General features: G+C 37.4%; 1 protein-coding gene across 9 annotated transcripts in view; it reads right to left on the reverse strand.

Annotated features, from left to right (window-relative positions):
- Ankib1 (ankyrin repeat and IBR domain containing 1) overlaps positions 1-15,523 on the reverse strand; it is a 190,556-nt gene that overhangs the window by 18,244 nt on the left and 156,789 nt on the right. For all 9 annotated transcript variants that reach the window (XM_021242588.2, XM_004862370.4, XM_087204472.1 and 6 more), the window contains one exon: positions 1,421-1,551. In XM_021242588.2, coding sequence (XP_021098247.2) covers positions 1,421-1,551 — 131 coding nt within the window. The remainder of the gene's footprint in view (positions 1-1,420; positions 1,552-15,523) is intronic.

A 15,523-nucleotide genomic window follows, 5' to 3' on the forward strand; every position in this document is an offset into this window, starting at 1 on the left:
AACATTTTATCTTTTTTTTTTTTGGTACTGGGGATCGAACTCAGGACCTTGTGCTTGCAAGGCAGGCGGTGGAGCCACTGAGCTAAATCCCCTGCCCACCAACATATTTAAATAATGGTTTAAAAGTATTTGATTTTAGGGCTGAGGATTTAGCTCAGTGGTTCCAGTGCCTGTCTCAAAAGCACAAGGTCCCGAGTTTGATCCCCAGTACCAAACAATAAAATAGAATAAAATAAAAGTGTTCGATTTTGCTGCAGCAATGTTATTATGTGCTAGGTAGGCCTTCAATGTCACAAAAACTGACTTTCAGTTTCTATTTTCAATGAAAACACTTCAGATATTAAGACTGCCACATTTATAGAGCAAGTATATAAATGTTTGTTTTAAATGCAACAGAAGTTTCAGCAAAATCTGTTTAAGTTGGATTACTTTTATGTCAGTGTAATTAATTCAAGAAAATATTTCTTTATTTTATTTTATTTTTTTAAGAAAATATTTCTTAATACATACTTATTAATTACTACTGGCAAATGCTAGGAAGGAAATAAAGATAATTCGATTTTATCTCAGCAGCCAACTGCTGATATTTGTGGTCAATCTATACTTCCTCACACATCTAGATTACATCAAATTTTCCAAGGCAGGGTGGGCATGGAGAAAAATATTGATGTTGGAGGAAACACTAAAATGAGCTGAAAGAATTCTGGTCCAATCCTTAGCTGAACTAATAGGCATGTCTGTGTATTTTGCTCAGGACACTGCACTAGGTTTTTCTTAATGGCCCTTAGGGAATCATTATTGCTCCCTCACTAGGTCAATTCATTTACATTAATTTCATAATAATGCAGACTTGTAAAATCATTTGGTAACTGCCACTTCTTTGCAAGTTATAATGATAATGATTACTAAGCTACAATGTTAAATATTCAAGCTAATCTTAGAACATACGGATATAATATATTTTATTGGAATCTTAATTTGAGTTTCTTTCCTATTTCAAATTACAGAAAATTACATCATCCTCTACATAATATTAAATAATCATTTAAAAACTGACAATACCCATAAAAAGGAAAAATATAGGATATAAAATAATTTTAAGACAAAAAAGTTTACAAATGTAGGTATGGAATAATAAAATGTTACTAAGCTAATTCCAGAATATTTGTTTTAAACATTCGGTAGTTTCTTTCTGAGTGAGAAACCAGGAAGATATATTTTATTAGCCTTCAATTCTCTAAAATAAATTATTTATATTAATTTTGTGGCCATGTGGATCTTTGTTGGCATTTTTATTTCCAAGATAGTACTAAATTACTTATTTAATTGATAGTTTCACGAGTAAAGTAATAGTTCTGCTTTGGACTGACAGATTAACATTCCAACCACAAAGCACAAAAAATACTCTTTGCCTTCTTACCTTAACACACTGCATGTGATTGCAGCCCTCATTCTTCTGTATTGGAGATTTACAGTTAGCACAAGGCTTGGAGTTAGTTAACAACCAGAGACAATTGGCTGCATCCTCATATGCTTCACTGACTCCCACAACTTTGGGATATTAAACACAAACAGAAAAATAAATGATGTAACATACAGCTTCAAGAGGGAAAACCCAGACTTTTCTGTGCAGACTGTTTCTCCATTTGATTCATACATTTATTTTCCTATTAGGATCTATGGCAAAGATTTTAAATGCTTCATTTTGAATAGCATAACCATAAGGTAATAAACTCTATTACAAGTGTGCTATATTTATAAAACCTGGTTTAAGGTGATTCCTCTATAAACTTGTATCCAAATAAACTAGGGAAAAAAATCTGAAATACTGGTTACTATAGACAGTAATTTCTTGACTAGGTCAATTAAAACATAATTATCAGTTCTCTTGCCACGTTTGCTGCCTTGTGAATACCATGTTGCTTCTGCTCTGCCATTTCTGTTTGTCATTCCTGCCTTGGAGTCAGCTGATTATGGACTGAAACCTCTAGGAGCTTGCTCATTAGGCTGCCATACACCGCTCCCAGACGAGAGAAGGAGGCTTCTGGGCCGCCACAGGACCACTCCCAGTGCAGAGGAGGAGGCTTCCAGGCCGCGGTACCACCGCCCCAGAGCAGAGGAGGTGAGCCCCGAGGGCGACAGTAGCAACCACCCCCCTATCAAAAGGAGAAGACAGGTAAACAAGTCTCAAAACCAGACTTTGAGATCACCTACAGTAACCCCAAAGGGAAATGAGATGGAACACTCTGATACTCAAGCACCTGGACTCCCTGAACTGGCAACAAAAGAGGATCTGGAAAAAATGAAATCACAAATAATTTCACAGATAACAGTGGAGATTGTGCTCATAGTGCAAGACATGATTAATAAATCTGGAGAGGAGCTCTGGAACATGATGGAATCCCAACATAGGAAACAAATGGAATCAATAAAATAGATACAAACAGATTGCCTGGATTAAAAACTCTACTGAAAATCTATACAGAAGAATGAGCCAATGTGAGGAAAGAGTTTCAGATAAGATTAAACTGCAATTAGTGACCCGGAAAAGAAAACTTGCTTTAAAATTGTAAGGGACCACGAGAAATCAATCCAGCAGCTGCTAGGCGATGCAAAGAAGAATAACATAAGACTGACTGGAGTCAATGAAGAAACAGGAGACAGTGCAGATGATATTAGAAAAAAACCGTTCACAGAAGTAAGAGCAGAAAACTTCCCAAATAGTGGAAAAGAACTTGACATACAGATAACTGAGGCATAAATGACTCCAAATAGCGTTGATTAAAAAAAAAATCTACATATAGGCATATAATTGTTAAGATTCCAGAAACACAACAGAAGAACAAAATTCTACAGGCAGTTAGACAAAAGAAACAAGACACATACAAAGGAAAGCCCATCAGAATCACAGCAGACTTCTCAGTGCAAATGCTCAAGGCAAGAAGAGCTTGGAGTGATGTATGCCAAGCCCTAAGGGAAAACAGCCTCCAACCCTGACTGATGTACCCTGCAAAACTCTCTTTCAAAATTGATGGAGAAATAAGATACTTTCATGACAAAGAGCACCTTAGGAAGTTCATGAATACAAAACCAGCACTCCAAAAAATTGTACACAATATCCTAGGAAAAGACAATGAAGATCACAAACCCAGGAAGCACAGCAGAATGAATCAATCGGGCATGAAAAGAAATTAAATGCAAAGGGGGAGAATCCAAGAAAAAGAAAAAGTCATGACAATGATAAGTCAATACGTAATCAGTTAAAACCATAAATGTTAATGGTCTCAACTCACCAATCAAAAAAAATAGACTAGCAAAATGGGTCAAGAGGCAAGATCCAACAATATGCTGCGTACAAGAAACGCACGTAATTCAAAAAGAAACTTATAGACTAAAATTTTTTTTTATTAAATTCTTTTATTGGTACATTGTAGGTGTACAACACAATTAACATTTCTCAATGGGAATTGTACCTTTACATAATGCATCTTGGTTCTTATTTTTCATAGACTAAAATTTAAAGGGTGGAAAACAATACTCCATGCAACAGGAACCCGAAAAAAAGCAGGAGTAGCTATCCTCTTGGCAGATCAAGTAGATTTCAAACCAACACTGATGAAGAGAGATGAAGAAGGACACTACATCCTTGTAAAGGGAAGAATCCAAGAGGAAGAGATGACAATCATAAATATCTATGCACCACACACTAGTGCACCCAACTATATAAAACAAATACTAACGGACATGAAAAGTCATATATGCACTAATACAATTGTAGTGGGGGACCTCAACACCCCACTGTCACAAATAGATAGATCAACTAGACAAAAAATAAGTAATGAAATACTAGAACTCAATTGAACTCCTGAACAAATGAACTTAACAGATGTTTATAGTCTTCCACCCCACAAAATCAGAATACACATTCTTCTCAGCTGCACATGGGCATTCTCCAAAATAGACCACATACTCACACATAGAACATGTTTAAGTAAGTGCAAAGGAATTGAAGTTATCCCCTGTATATTATCAGACCATAGTGCAATGAAATTGGAGATCCATAGCAAAAGAAACTCAAAAAATTTCGTAAACACATGGAAATTGAACAACACACTTCTGAATAACCAATGGGTCACAGAGGAAATTAAAGAAGAAATCAGACAGTTCCTTCAATTAAATAATACTGACAATACAACATATCGGAATCCATGGGATACAATGAAAGCAGTCTTAGGAGGGAAATTCATAGCAGTAAATACTCATATTAGGAAAACAGAGCGAACCCAATTAAACAACCTGATGCTGAACCTCAAGCTTCTAGAAAAAGAAGAGCAGGACAACCCCAAAGCTCACACAAGGGAGGAAATTATAAAGATAAAAGGAGAAATCAAAGCAATGGAAACTAAGAGAACGATACAAAAAATCAATGAAGCCAAGAGTTGGTTCTTTGAAAGAGTCAACAAAATTGACAAACCCTTAGCCAACCTTATCAGAAAAAGGAAAGAAAAGGCCCAAATGCATGCAATTAGGAATGAAAAGCGTGAAATTACAACGGACCCAGCAGAAATCCACAGGATCATCAATACCTACTTCCAGAATCTATATGCCAATAAGACGGACAACACAGAAGAAATGGACAGATTCCTAGATACATATGAATTACCAAAGTTGAACAACAAAGACCTAAAAATTCTAAACAACCCAACATCAATCAATGAAATTGAAAACATGATTAAAAACTTAAACCAACCAAGAAAAGCCCGGGTCCTGATGGCTTCACTGCTGAATTCTACAAGACATTTAGAGAGGAACTACTGCCACTGCTGTTTAAACATTTCAATGAAATTGAAAGGGAAGCAATATTCCCAAATTCATTCCTGGAAGCAAGCATCACCTTGATCTCCAAAGCAGAGAAAGACCAAATTGAAAAAGAGAACTATAGGCCAATCTCACTAATGAACATAGATGCAAAAATCCTCAATAAGATAATGGCAAATAGAATGCAGAAGATCATCAAGAATATCATACACCTTGACCAAATGGGATTCATCCCAGGGATGCAGGGATGGTTCAACATACGCAAATCAATCAATGTATACACTATATCAATAGAGCCAAGGACAAAAACCATATGATTATCTCCATAGACGCAGAAAAAGCATTTGACAAAATCCAACATGCATTTATGATAAAAACCCTACAAAAAATTGGAACAGATGATCTCTACCTCAAACTGATAAAACCCATCTATGAAAAACCAACAGCCAATATCACACTAAATGGTCAAAAACTGAAATCCTTCACACTAAAATCAGGAACAAAACAAGGACGTCCACTATCACCACCCCTGTTCAATATAGTTTTGGAAACATTAGCCATGGCAATTAGACAAGAGAATGAAATAAAAGGAATAAAGATAGGAAATGAAGAAGTCAAATTGTCATTATTTGCAGATGACATGAAACTCTATATAGAAGACCCCAAGAACTCCACCAAAAGTCTTTTAGACTTAATAACCAAATTCAGTAGAGTAGCTGGATACAAGGTCAACACACAAACATCAACAGCTTTCCTCTACACCAATGACAGACTCACTGAGAGAGAAATAGGGCAAATAATTCCTTTCACAATAGCATCCAAAAAACTGAAGTACCTAGGAAGGAACCTAACAAAAGAAATCAAAGATCTCTTCTCTGAAAACTATAGCACTCTGAAAAGAGAGATGGAAGAAGATATAAGAAAATGGAAAGACATCCCCTGCTCCTGGGTAGGAAAGATCAACATAATGAAAATGGCCATACTTCCAAAACTGCTATACAGATTCAATGCAATTCCAATTGAAATCCCAGCAGCATACTTCACGGACCTTGAGAAAACAATCCAAAATTTCATTTGGAACAAGAAGAGACCCAGAATAGCAAAAGCAATTCTAGGTAACAGAGACATGGCAGGGGGTATCACAATCCCCAACCTGCAACTCTACTACAAAGCTACTGTGATAAAAACAGCATGGTACTGGCAAAGAAACAGACCTGAACACCAGTGGAACAGATTAGAAGATGCAGAAACAATTCCAGACACACTTAGCCATCTCATCTTCGACAAAGGAGCCAAACATCCTCACTGGAGGAAAGATAGCCTCTTTAATCAATGGTGCTGGAAAAATTGGGTTTCAACTTGCCAAAGATTAAAACTAGGCCTCTATCTCTCACCATGTACTAAACTAAAATTGAAATGGATTAAAGATCTAAATATTAAAATAGAAACGCTGAATCAGCTGGAACAGAGGTTAGGTAGAACTCTTGAAGATACTGGAGTTGGAAAATTTTTTACGAACAAAACCTCAGCTGTCTGTCAACTAGCACAAGCAATCAACAAGTGGGATCTCTTCTCATTAAAAAGCTTCTGCACAGCAAGAGAAACCACCGGCAGTGTGAAGAAACAACCAAGAATGTGGGAAAAAATTTTTACCTGTTGTCCCTCAGACAAAGGTCTACTATCTAGAATCTATAAAGAACTTAAAAAAAATCAGGCCTCCCAAATTTAAAGACCCAATCCAAAAATGGGCATCTGAAATGAACAGACATTTCTCAGATAAAGAAGTAGAAATAGCAAATAAACATATGAAAAAATGTCTAACATCAGTGGTCATTCAAGAGATATAAATAAAAACAATGCTGAGTTTCCACCCCCCTCCAGAAAGAATGGCTGCTATCGTGAAATCAACCAATAACAAATGCTGGTGGGGTTGTGGGGAAAGAACACTGCTCCACTGCTGGTGGGAGTGTAGACTGGGGCAGCCACTGTGGAATCAGTATGGAGATACCGCAAAGAAGTAAGATTGAAAGTCCCATTTGACCCCGCTATTCCACTGCTGGGGATCTTCCCCAAAGAATTAAAAGAACCATACCACAGTGATACATGTGCACCCATCTTCATAGCAGCACAATTTGTAATAGCTAAAACTTGGAAGCAGCCCAGTTGCCCATCAACTGGAGACTGGATAAAGAAAATGTGGTTTTTTAATAAAATGGAGTACTATTCAGCCATAAAAATGAGAAATTAGAGACATTTATAGCTAAATGGATGCACATTGAGGCGATACTCTTAAGTAAAATAAACAGGACACACGTGTAAATATCGAATAGTTTCTCTGGTGTGAGAAACTTAAAGTGTAAATAAGGACTAAAAGGTATAACAGATAATGTGAGGGCCGGGGATTTAGCTCAATGGTTTCGCCACCTGCTGTGCAAGCACAAGGACCCGAGTTTGATCCCTGGTACCAAAAGAAAAAAAAAAGATAATGTGAAATAGGAAGAAATGGGGCAAAGCGGAAGGGGAAGTGGGAGGGGTAGGGGAAAGGAAAGAAGGAAATGGAATTAATATAAGAAAATGAAAAAATGGAAGCAAAGTCTTTGTAAATAGGGAGGGATGGAGGGGTTGAAGGGAGGGCAGGGGAAGGGGGAAAAATAAGAACCAAGAGAGAATATGTAAAGGTGCAAATTTCCAATGATGACTGTCATTACACTGTATACCTAAAATTTACCAATAAAAATTTAAAAAACAAAAAACCCCCATAATCATCAGAAATTCCTCAACATAGTGAAAAGCATGAAGTAACAACATCCTTTTTGTAAAAATCCATGAGTACTTTAGGTAAATTTAAAATGAATTCAGTACAACACGCCTAAAATTAAACTTATCATTTCCCCCCAAACCTGTTCCTTTCTCTCTAGTCCCTGTCATGGTCAACAGTATGAAGACCACCTGTCTAGAATACTCCAGGAATAGTGTAATCTCTAACATACCCTCCTCACTCCTTCACTCATGGCATCCCACTGATTCACCCTTTTTCTCACAGCTCTTTCCTCTCAATTCATTCTTTTTATTGCTTTAGCTAGAGTCCTCCACTCCTTTTGCCTAGACAATGAAAGCATAGAAAACCAAGTATCTCCCCAGCTCCTTCCTCCTGCTATTCCCACCTATGCTGCCTACACGGTGATCTTTCAAAATAAAAATCTGTTCTTTCAATTGCTTAAAAAGAAAATCTTTCAACTGCTCCCTGTTGACTACAAATGAGTATAAGATAAAAATCTAATTGCTTTAGCAAAGAACACAAAGCCCTTCATGATCTGGTCCCTCTACTTGGCAAGTTTATTGCACTCTCTCCATCCCTGTTACAATTTTTACATTTCATTTCTTAAAATATTATCTATCCTACTTGGGATCTGTAATCTTGAGGAATGTCATGGTTTTTAACGTTTCTAAATTTTACATTTTATAAACTCTCCCCCTGGCCCAATGAAGAGATTTAGGGGCTGCAGAGAGTTCTAGATACAGAATTTAATAATTATTTTTTCCTTCAAGAATTCCAGTAATCGAGCCCCCTGCCTCCTTTAGCTCTAAGTGTATAAGTACATAATCACTTTAGAATTATTGAAAATGGTCTCTCCAATCAAGAATTTGTTTATATGAAGATACTTTCAAAAGGGTGGTGAAGGCAGGAAAACAGACTCTTCGAGTTTTGAAGATTAAAAGGAAAAGATATCCAACTATTAGATATAAGCCCCTGGAGAGGGACGAGGGACAAAGATTTGAGCTGAAAACCCCTGGGAAGTGGATCCATCTGTGAATTGGAGGGGCTAAGGACTATGAATATCTTTTGATAGAGCCTAGCAGCAAAAGGGTAGGCTTGTCTTGAACCCTGAAGGTCCATCTACCCAAGTTTGATTTAACAACATAATACCATTGGACCGTAAACACTGGTCTTAATTTCACACAGCAAAGGGAAACAATAGCCACAGTGCAGTGATCAGACTTCACTCTAGCTTTAAATACACTCAGTTTGATGAGGGAGTTGATGGGAAGAATTCCCAGATACCTTGGTGGAGGACCAGCTTCAGAAGGAATTTAGCATACTTACGGATAATAGTGTCAAACTGTGGAGGAAATGCTGTTTAGAAAAGGTACTGCTATAAAACCTAACTATTAAGTAATTGCATATTTAAAATATCTAATTTTTGTTTAAAAGTAGTGGTCTTTTCCCTCTCTTTAGCATCAAAATGATTTTTAGTTCCAAGACTCTAACATATTCTTATGACTCTTATTGTCCATTGTTTACAATAAATAAAGCACGAAGACATTAACACAAAGCAGCCCTGTGGCCTGCAACATAACATTTTTTTTTCTTCTGCTCTGGACAGAATGCTAGCTCTTAACTGCATTTTAGTGGACTTCATGAAGTATATCATACTCAGAAAAAACCCAACTATTACCATAATAAAAAATTATGCTGGAAAAATGCATTCATTTTCAGTTCTCTTAATTTGCTTATTGTATATATTTATCTCTTTGTAATACTATTCTAATGCCTGTGATACCTCATCTCCCCTCAAATTTTCTAGTGAGTCTTCACTGCTACTATCAAACTCTTCTCCTTACCTCAGTTAGATGTCTATTTTACCTTGATTGTCTTTTCTTAGATAATCTAGTGTGTTTAGGTTATAAACATTAACTTCATTTAGTAAAGCATTAGTTTATAAAAGACTCTAAGATCGTATTAGTAGAGTCAAAATGTATGCAAATGAAAATAGTTACTGGTAAAAATCTGAATTTTTAAATCAACAACCTGAATTCCATGCCATAATTATTTACTAAATACGTATCATGAAAAAAACTGGTCTATAACTTAACCATCATTTCACAAAATATATAACCATTTCTATTTCTTGCTCTGCTTAGATACAATAGAGGTAATTTCAATGCTTTAAAAAAACTACTTAAATCTTTATAAGGAATTAATTCTTTGAATTGAATTTAGCATATCTTCTAATATCTTTGCATATAATACACAAAAAGAAAATACTTACAAAATACTTACAATCCAAAGTAATATATAAACTTAAAACAGCATTTAGTCATACTTTTTTGAAGTATCACTTTTAAGCATTTAATGAAGATGTTCTACTTTAGTATTATAATTTCCCTATTGTTCCTTTAAATATCATCCTAAATTTCATAAAACTAAATGGCTGGTAATAATAGCTTTCTGATCACTTTATTTCCATGTGAAGGACACATATCATTGCAGTAAGAAAACTCTTGGTTTTCCTTGGCAAGTAGGGCTTTTTCTGCAGTTCTGGCTTTAGCTCCTTCTCTGGCAGAATATTTTTCAGGCATCCTCAGACTATTTTGTCCTCTTTTCTAAAATTCCTTCATCTTGTTTTTAAAGGGTGAACTTCCATTTTTAATTTATGGTCTCTCTATCTCTGGACACCAGAGGTAACCATGTATATACCGTCAGTACCATTTTCTTTTTTTTTTCTTTGGTACCGGGGATGGAATTCGGGTCCTTGCGTGTGTGCAGCAGGTAGCGTGAGTACCATTTTCTAGTTTTTCTGTTTCTTTCCTGTCATTATGAAAATCACAAGCCTCATCAATAATCTGTTCTCACAAGCCAGGTCTTTCTCCCTCTATTTCCTTACAAAACTTATCTACAGGTATGGAATAAGTAAGGCAAATTTAAAACAGTAAGGGACAACTATGAAAAATAATCTCAAAATACTTGGTTTATGTCTCAAATCAGATACTTTTGGCTATATTTTACTCAAGAATTAGATAGTATGGTAGAATGATTACTTCTTATAGTACATTAAATCTTTTAGGCAACACACTAGAATTACTAAAACTACATCTTCTTAGCTCTCCAGTACATGTGCCACCCCAACTTCCGCTTCATACACTGCCTGTCTTGTTTAAGCTTTCATAGCCTCTGACCTGGATATTCTCATGCAGTCCCAGAGAGTGCTTTAATATTCCTTTATTTATCATCCACACTTTTGTTTGAGTCATCTTGCTAAGTAAGCATATCCTCTCACTGTACCTTCATGCACCACTGCACTGGCTGTATTGAATTTGCAGTCCTTAAATATGCTGTGCTGTTTCATGGCAATACTTCACACCACCTAGAATGCCCTTCCTAGTCTGGTCATTGTGAACAACATCAATCAGCTTTTAAGCTGCAGCTTAAACATCACTTCTTTAAAAAAGAAGTGTTTTGTAACCTTCTTCCAGAGATAACTGACCTTCCCTCCTTGTTTTTCCTCTCTCCCACCATTTATCACAGGAAAAATATTCTTTCACAGCATTTGTAACATATATCATATCTAAAATATAAATTTCAAGAGCACAGAAAGTATTTTTTTGTATTTTCACATATAACAACAATATAATAAATATAAAAAAAGACCCAAATGAAATTAATTTGAAAGAAAAGAGCTAATATTTAGCTCAGTGGTTTCACCACCTGCTGGGCAAGCGCAAGGACTCGAGTTTGATCCCCGGTACCAAAAAAAAAAAGGAAAGAAAAAAGCTATTGTAAAATACTTTAAGAGATGCAAAACATACATAGTTATTTGTTAAATGTAGGCATTGCAGTGGGAACAATTTAAAAAGGAGTCTTGCTGGACACAGTGACCCAAGTCTGTAATTCGGGGACTCTGGGAAGCTGAGGTACCAGGATCACAAGTGTGAGCCCAGCCTGGGCAATTTAGCAAGACCTTGTCTCAAATTTTTAGAAAAGGGCTAGAAATATAGCTCAGTACAAAGGTCTTGGGTTCAATTCTTACTACTGGGGGAAAAAAAAGTCCCCTTAGACACTCAAACCCATTTCATCACCAGGCATGTGCTTTGTGTCATTCAATCCAATCTAATATTAGCCTACTCTCAGAGTGGGATCACTAATACTACCTGATGCATTTCTGTAAGGATGATAAAATAGCATATGTACAGAAGTCTAAGTGACAATAGTTACAGATATGATATTTATAAAAGTAAATGTACAGAGCCACACCACAGCAAAGAATTCACTTGTCTTATCCTTCATGGAAGTTTTATTGGAAATGAGATTCTTTTCACTACAGATCATATACTAGCCTCCCCTAAGGCACAGACTGTTGGATGGCCCAACCTAGGCTAATAACGAGGGGCCAAAAAAGGAAAGGTAAAAGTGATCCCGACTTGTCCTGGGAAATTTTATCAGAAACATGAGACCTATCTATGGTTTCTCTTTGCAAAAACTCTATTAAGTCCAAAATGATGCTGATCAGAGGCTCAATGCTAAACAGTGGCGATCTCACATTAAAAAAACTTGAAAACTCCTACCGAGGTCCTGAGTCATGTGGAAGACGCCAAATCACCCTGCTGCAGACAAGCAGGTCTGGCCACGCCCTACTGAGGTCCTGAGTCCACAGAACATGCCAAATCAGCCCGCTGCAGACAGGCAAATCTGTGAATGCCCTACTGAGGTCCTGAGTCACACAGAACATGCTGAATGAGCCCGCTGCAGACAGGCAGGTCTGTGCACGCCCTACCGAGGTCCCGAGTGGTGCAGAAGACGCCGAATCACCCCGCTGCAGAGAGGCAGCCACCTGGTTCCAAACTACAAAGACACAGAGGACACCAGACCACCAGACCAAGGTACTGAGTCCTGCTGCTCCCGGCCCAGAGGTAGGGGCTTCTGAGCCACCATTCCACTGCTCCTGGTCCAGAGGAATGGGCTTCGCGGCCACCATCCCTCCTGCTGCTCCCAGCCCACAGGAAAGGGCTTTTGGGTCACCATCCCTAGCGCTGCTCCCGGCCCTGTCCCACCTCTCCCAGCTCAGAGGAGGCAATCCGTGCAGGCACTAACAGCCCCCTGCCCCAGTCGAAATGAGAAAACATGTAAATAAGTCTCAAAACCAGACTTCCAGATCACCTACAGCAACCCCAAAGGGAAATGAGATGGAACACTCTGATACTCAACCACCTGGACCCACTGAACTGGCAACAAAAGGGGATCTGGAAAAAATGCAATCAGAAATAATTTCTCAGATAGCAGGAGAGATTGTGCCCCTAGTGCAAGACATGATTAATAAATCTAGAGAGGAGCTCAGGAACATGATGGAATCCCAACATAAGAAACAAATGGAATCCATAAAACAGATGCAAATAGATTTCCAGGACATGAAAAACTCCATTGAAAGTCTACACAGCAGAATGAGCCAATGTGAGGACAGAATTTCAGATATAGAAGATAAGATTGCAATTAGTGACTAGGAAAAGAAAAATTGCATCAAAATTATAAGGGAACATGAGAAATCAATCCAGCAGCTGCTAGATGATGCGAAGAATAACAAGACTGATTGGGCTCAATGAAGAAACAGGAGAGAGTGGCGATGACATAAAAAAATCTCTTCACAGAAATAATGGCAGAAAACTTCCCAAGCAGGGGAAGAGAGCTTGACATACAAATAAGTGAGGCATATAGGACTCCAAATAGCCTTGATCAAAAAAAATCTACACATAGGCATATAATTGTTAAGATTCCAGAAACACAACAGAAGAACAAAGTTCTCCAAGCAGTCAGAGAAAAGAAACAAATCACATACAAAGGAAAGCCCATCAGAATCACAGCAGACTTCTCAACACAAACCATCAAGGCAAGAAGAGCTTGGAGTGACATATTCCAAGCCCTAAAAGAAAACAGCCTCCAACCCAGATTGATGTACCGTGCAAAACTATCTTTCAAAATGGATGCAGAAATAAGATACTTGCATGACAAAGAGCACCTTAGGAACTTCGTGAATACCAAACCAGCACTTCAAAAAATTTTAGACAATATCCTAGGAAAAGACATTGAGGATCACAACCCCAGGAAGCAAAGCAGAATGAACCCATCTGAATGACAAGAAATTAAATGTAAAGGGGGAGAACCCAACAAAAAGAAAAAGTCATGGCAATGACAAGTCAATACATTTCAGTTATAACCATCATTATTAATAGTCTCAATTCACCAATCAAAAGAAATAGACTGGCAGAATGGGTCAAGAAGCAAAATCCAACAATATGCCGCATACAAGAAACACACTTAATTCAAAAGGAAATTCATAGACTGAAAGTTAAAGGGTGGAAAACAATACTCCATGCAACAGGAACCCGAAAAAAAGCAGGAGTAGCTATCCTCTTGGCAGATCAAGTAGATTTCAAACCAACACTGATGAAGAGAGATGAAGAAGGACACTACATCCTTGTAAAGGGAAGAATCCAAGAGGAAGAGATGACAATCATAAATATCTATGCACCAAACACTAGTGCACCCAACTATATAAAACAAATACTAACGGACATGAAAAGTCATATATGCACTAATACAATTGTAGTGGGGGACCTCAACACCCCACTGTCACAAATAGATAGATCAACTAGACAAAAAATAAGTAATGAAATACTAGAACTCAATCGAACTCCTGAACAAATGAACTTAACAGATGTTTACAGAGTCTTCCACCCCACAAAATCAGAATACACATTCTTCTCAGCTGCACATGGGTCATTCTCCAAAATAGACCACATACTCACACATAGAACATGTTTAAGTAAGTGCAAAGGAACTGAAGTTATCCCCTGTATATTATCAGACCATAGGGCGATGCAATTGGAGATCCATAGCAAAAGAAACTCAAAAAATTTCATAAACACGTGGAAATTGAACAACACACTTCTGAATAACCAATGGGTCACAGAGGAAATTAAAGAAGAAATCAGACAGTTCCTTCAATTAAAGGACAATGGCAATACAACATATCGGAATCTATGGGACACAATGCAAGCAGTCTTACGAGGGAAATTCATAGCAGTGAATACACATATTAGGAAAACAGAAGAAGCCCAATTAAACAACCTGATGCTGCACCTCAAGCGTCTAGAAAAAGAAGAGCAGGACAACCCCAAAGCTCATACAAGGGAGGAAATTATAAAGATCAGAGGAGAAATCAATGCAATGGAGACTAAGAGAACGATACAAAAAATCAATGAGGGCAAGAGTTGGTTCTTCGAAAGAATCAACAAAATTGACAAACCTTTAGCCAACCTTGTCAGAAAAAGGAAAGAAAAGGCCCAGATCCATGCAATTAGGAATGAAAAGGGGGAAATTACAACAGACCCAGCAGAAATCCAGAGGATCATCAATACCTACTTCCAGAACCTATACGCCAATAAGATGGACAACACAGAAGAAATGGACAGATTCCTAGATACATATGAATTACCAAAGTTGAACGAAGAAGACCTAAAAATTCTGAACAACCCAATATCAACCAATGAAATTGAAAATGTAATTAAAAACTTATCAACTAAGAAAAGCCTGGGCCCTGATGGCTTCACTGCTGAATTCTACAAGACATTTAGAGAGGAATTGCTGCCACTATTGTTTAAACTCTTCAGTGAAATTGAAAGGGAAGCAATACTCCCAAATTCATTCCTGGAAGCAAGCATCACCTTGATCCCCAAAGGAGAGAAAGACTCAACTGAAAAAGAGAACTATAGGCCAATCTCATTAATGAACATAGATGCAAAAATCCTTAATAAGATACTGGAAAACAGAATGCAGAAGATCATCAAGAAGATCATACACCCTGATCAAGTGGGATTCATCCCAGGGATGCAGGGATGGGTCAATATAGGAAAATCAATCCATGTAATACAC

Source organism: Heterocephalus glaber, unplaced genomic scaffold, assembly GCF_053883595.1.
Source record: "Heterocephalus glaber isolate CG9 unplaced genomic scaffold, H.glaber_assembly_v1.0 deba00000546, whole genome shotgun sequence".
Classification (NCBI taxonomy): Eukaryota; Metazoa; Chordata; class Mammalia; order Rodentia; family Bathyergidae; genus Heterocephalus; species Heterocephalus glaber.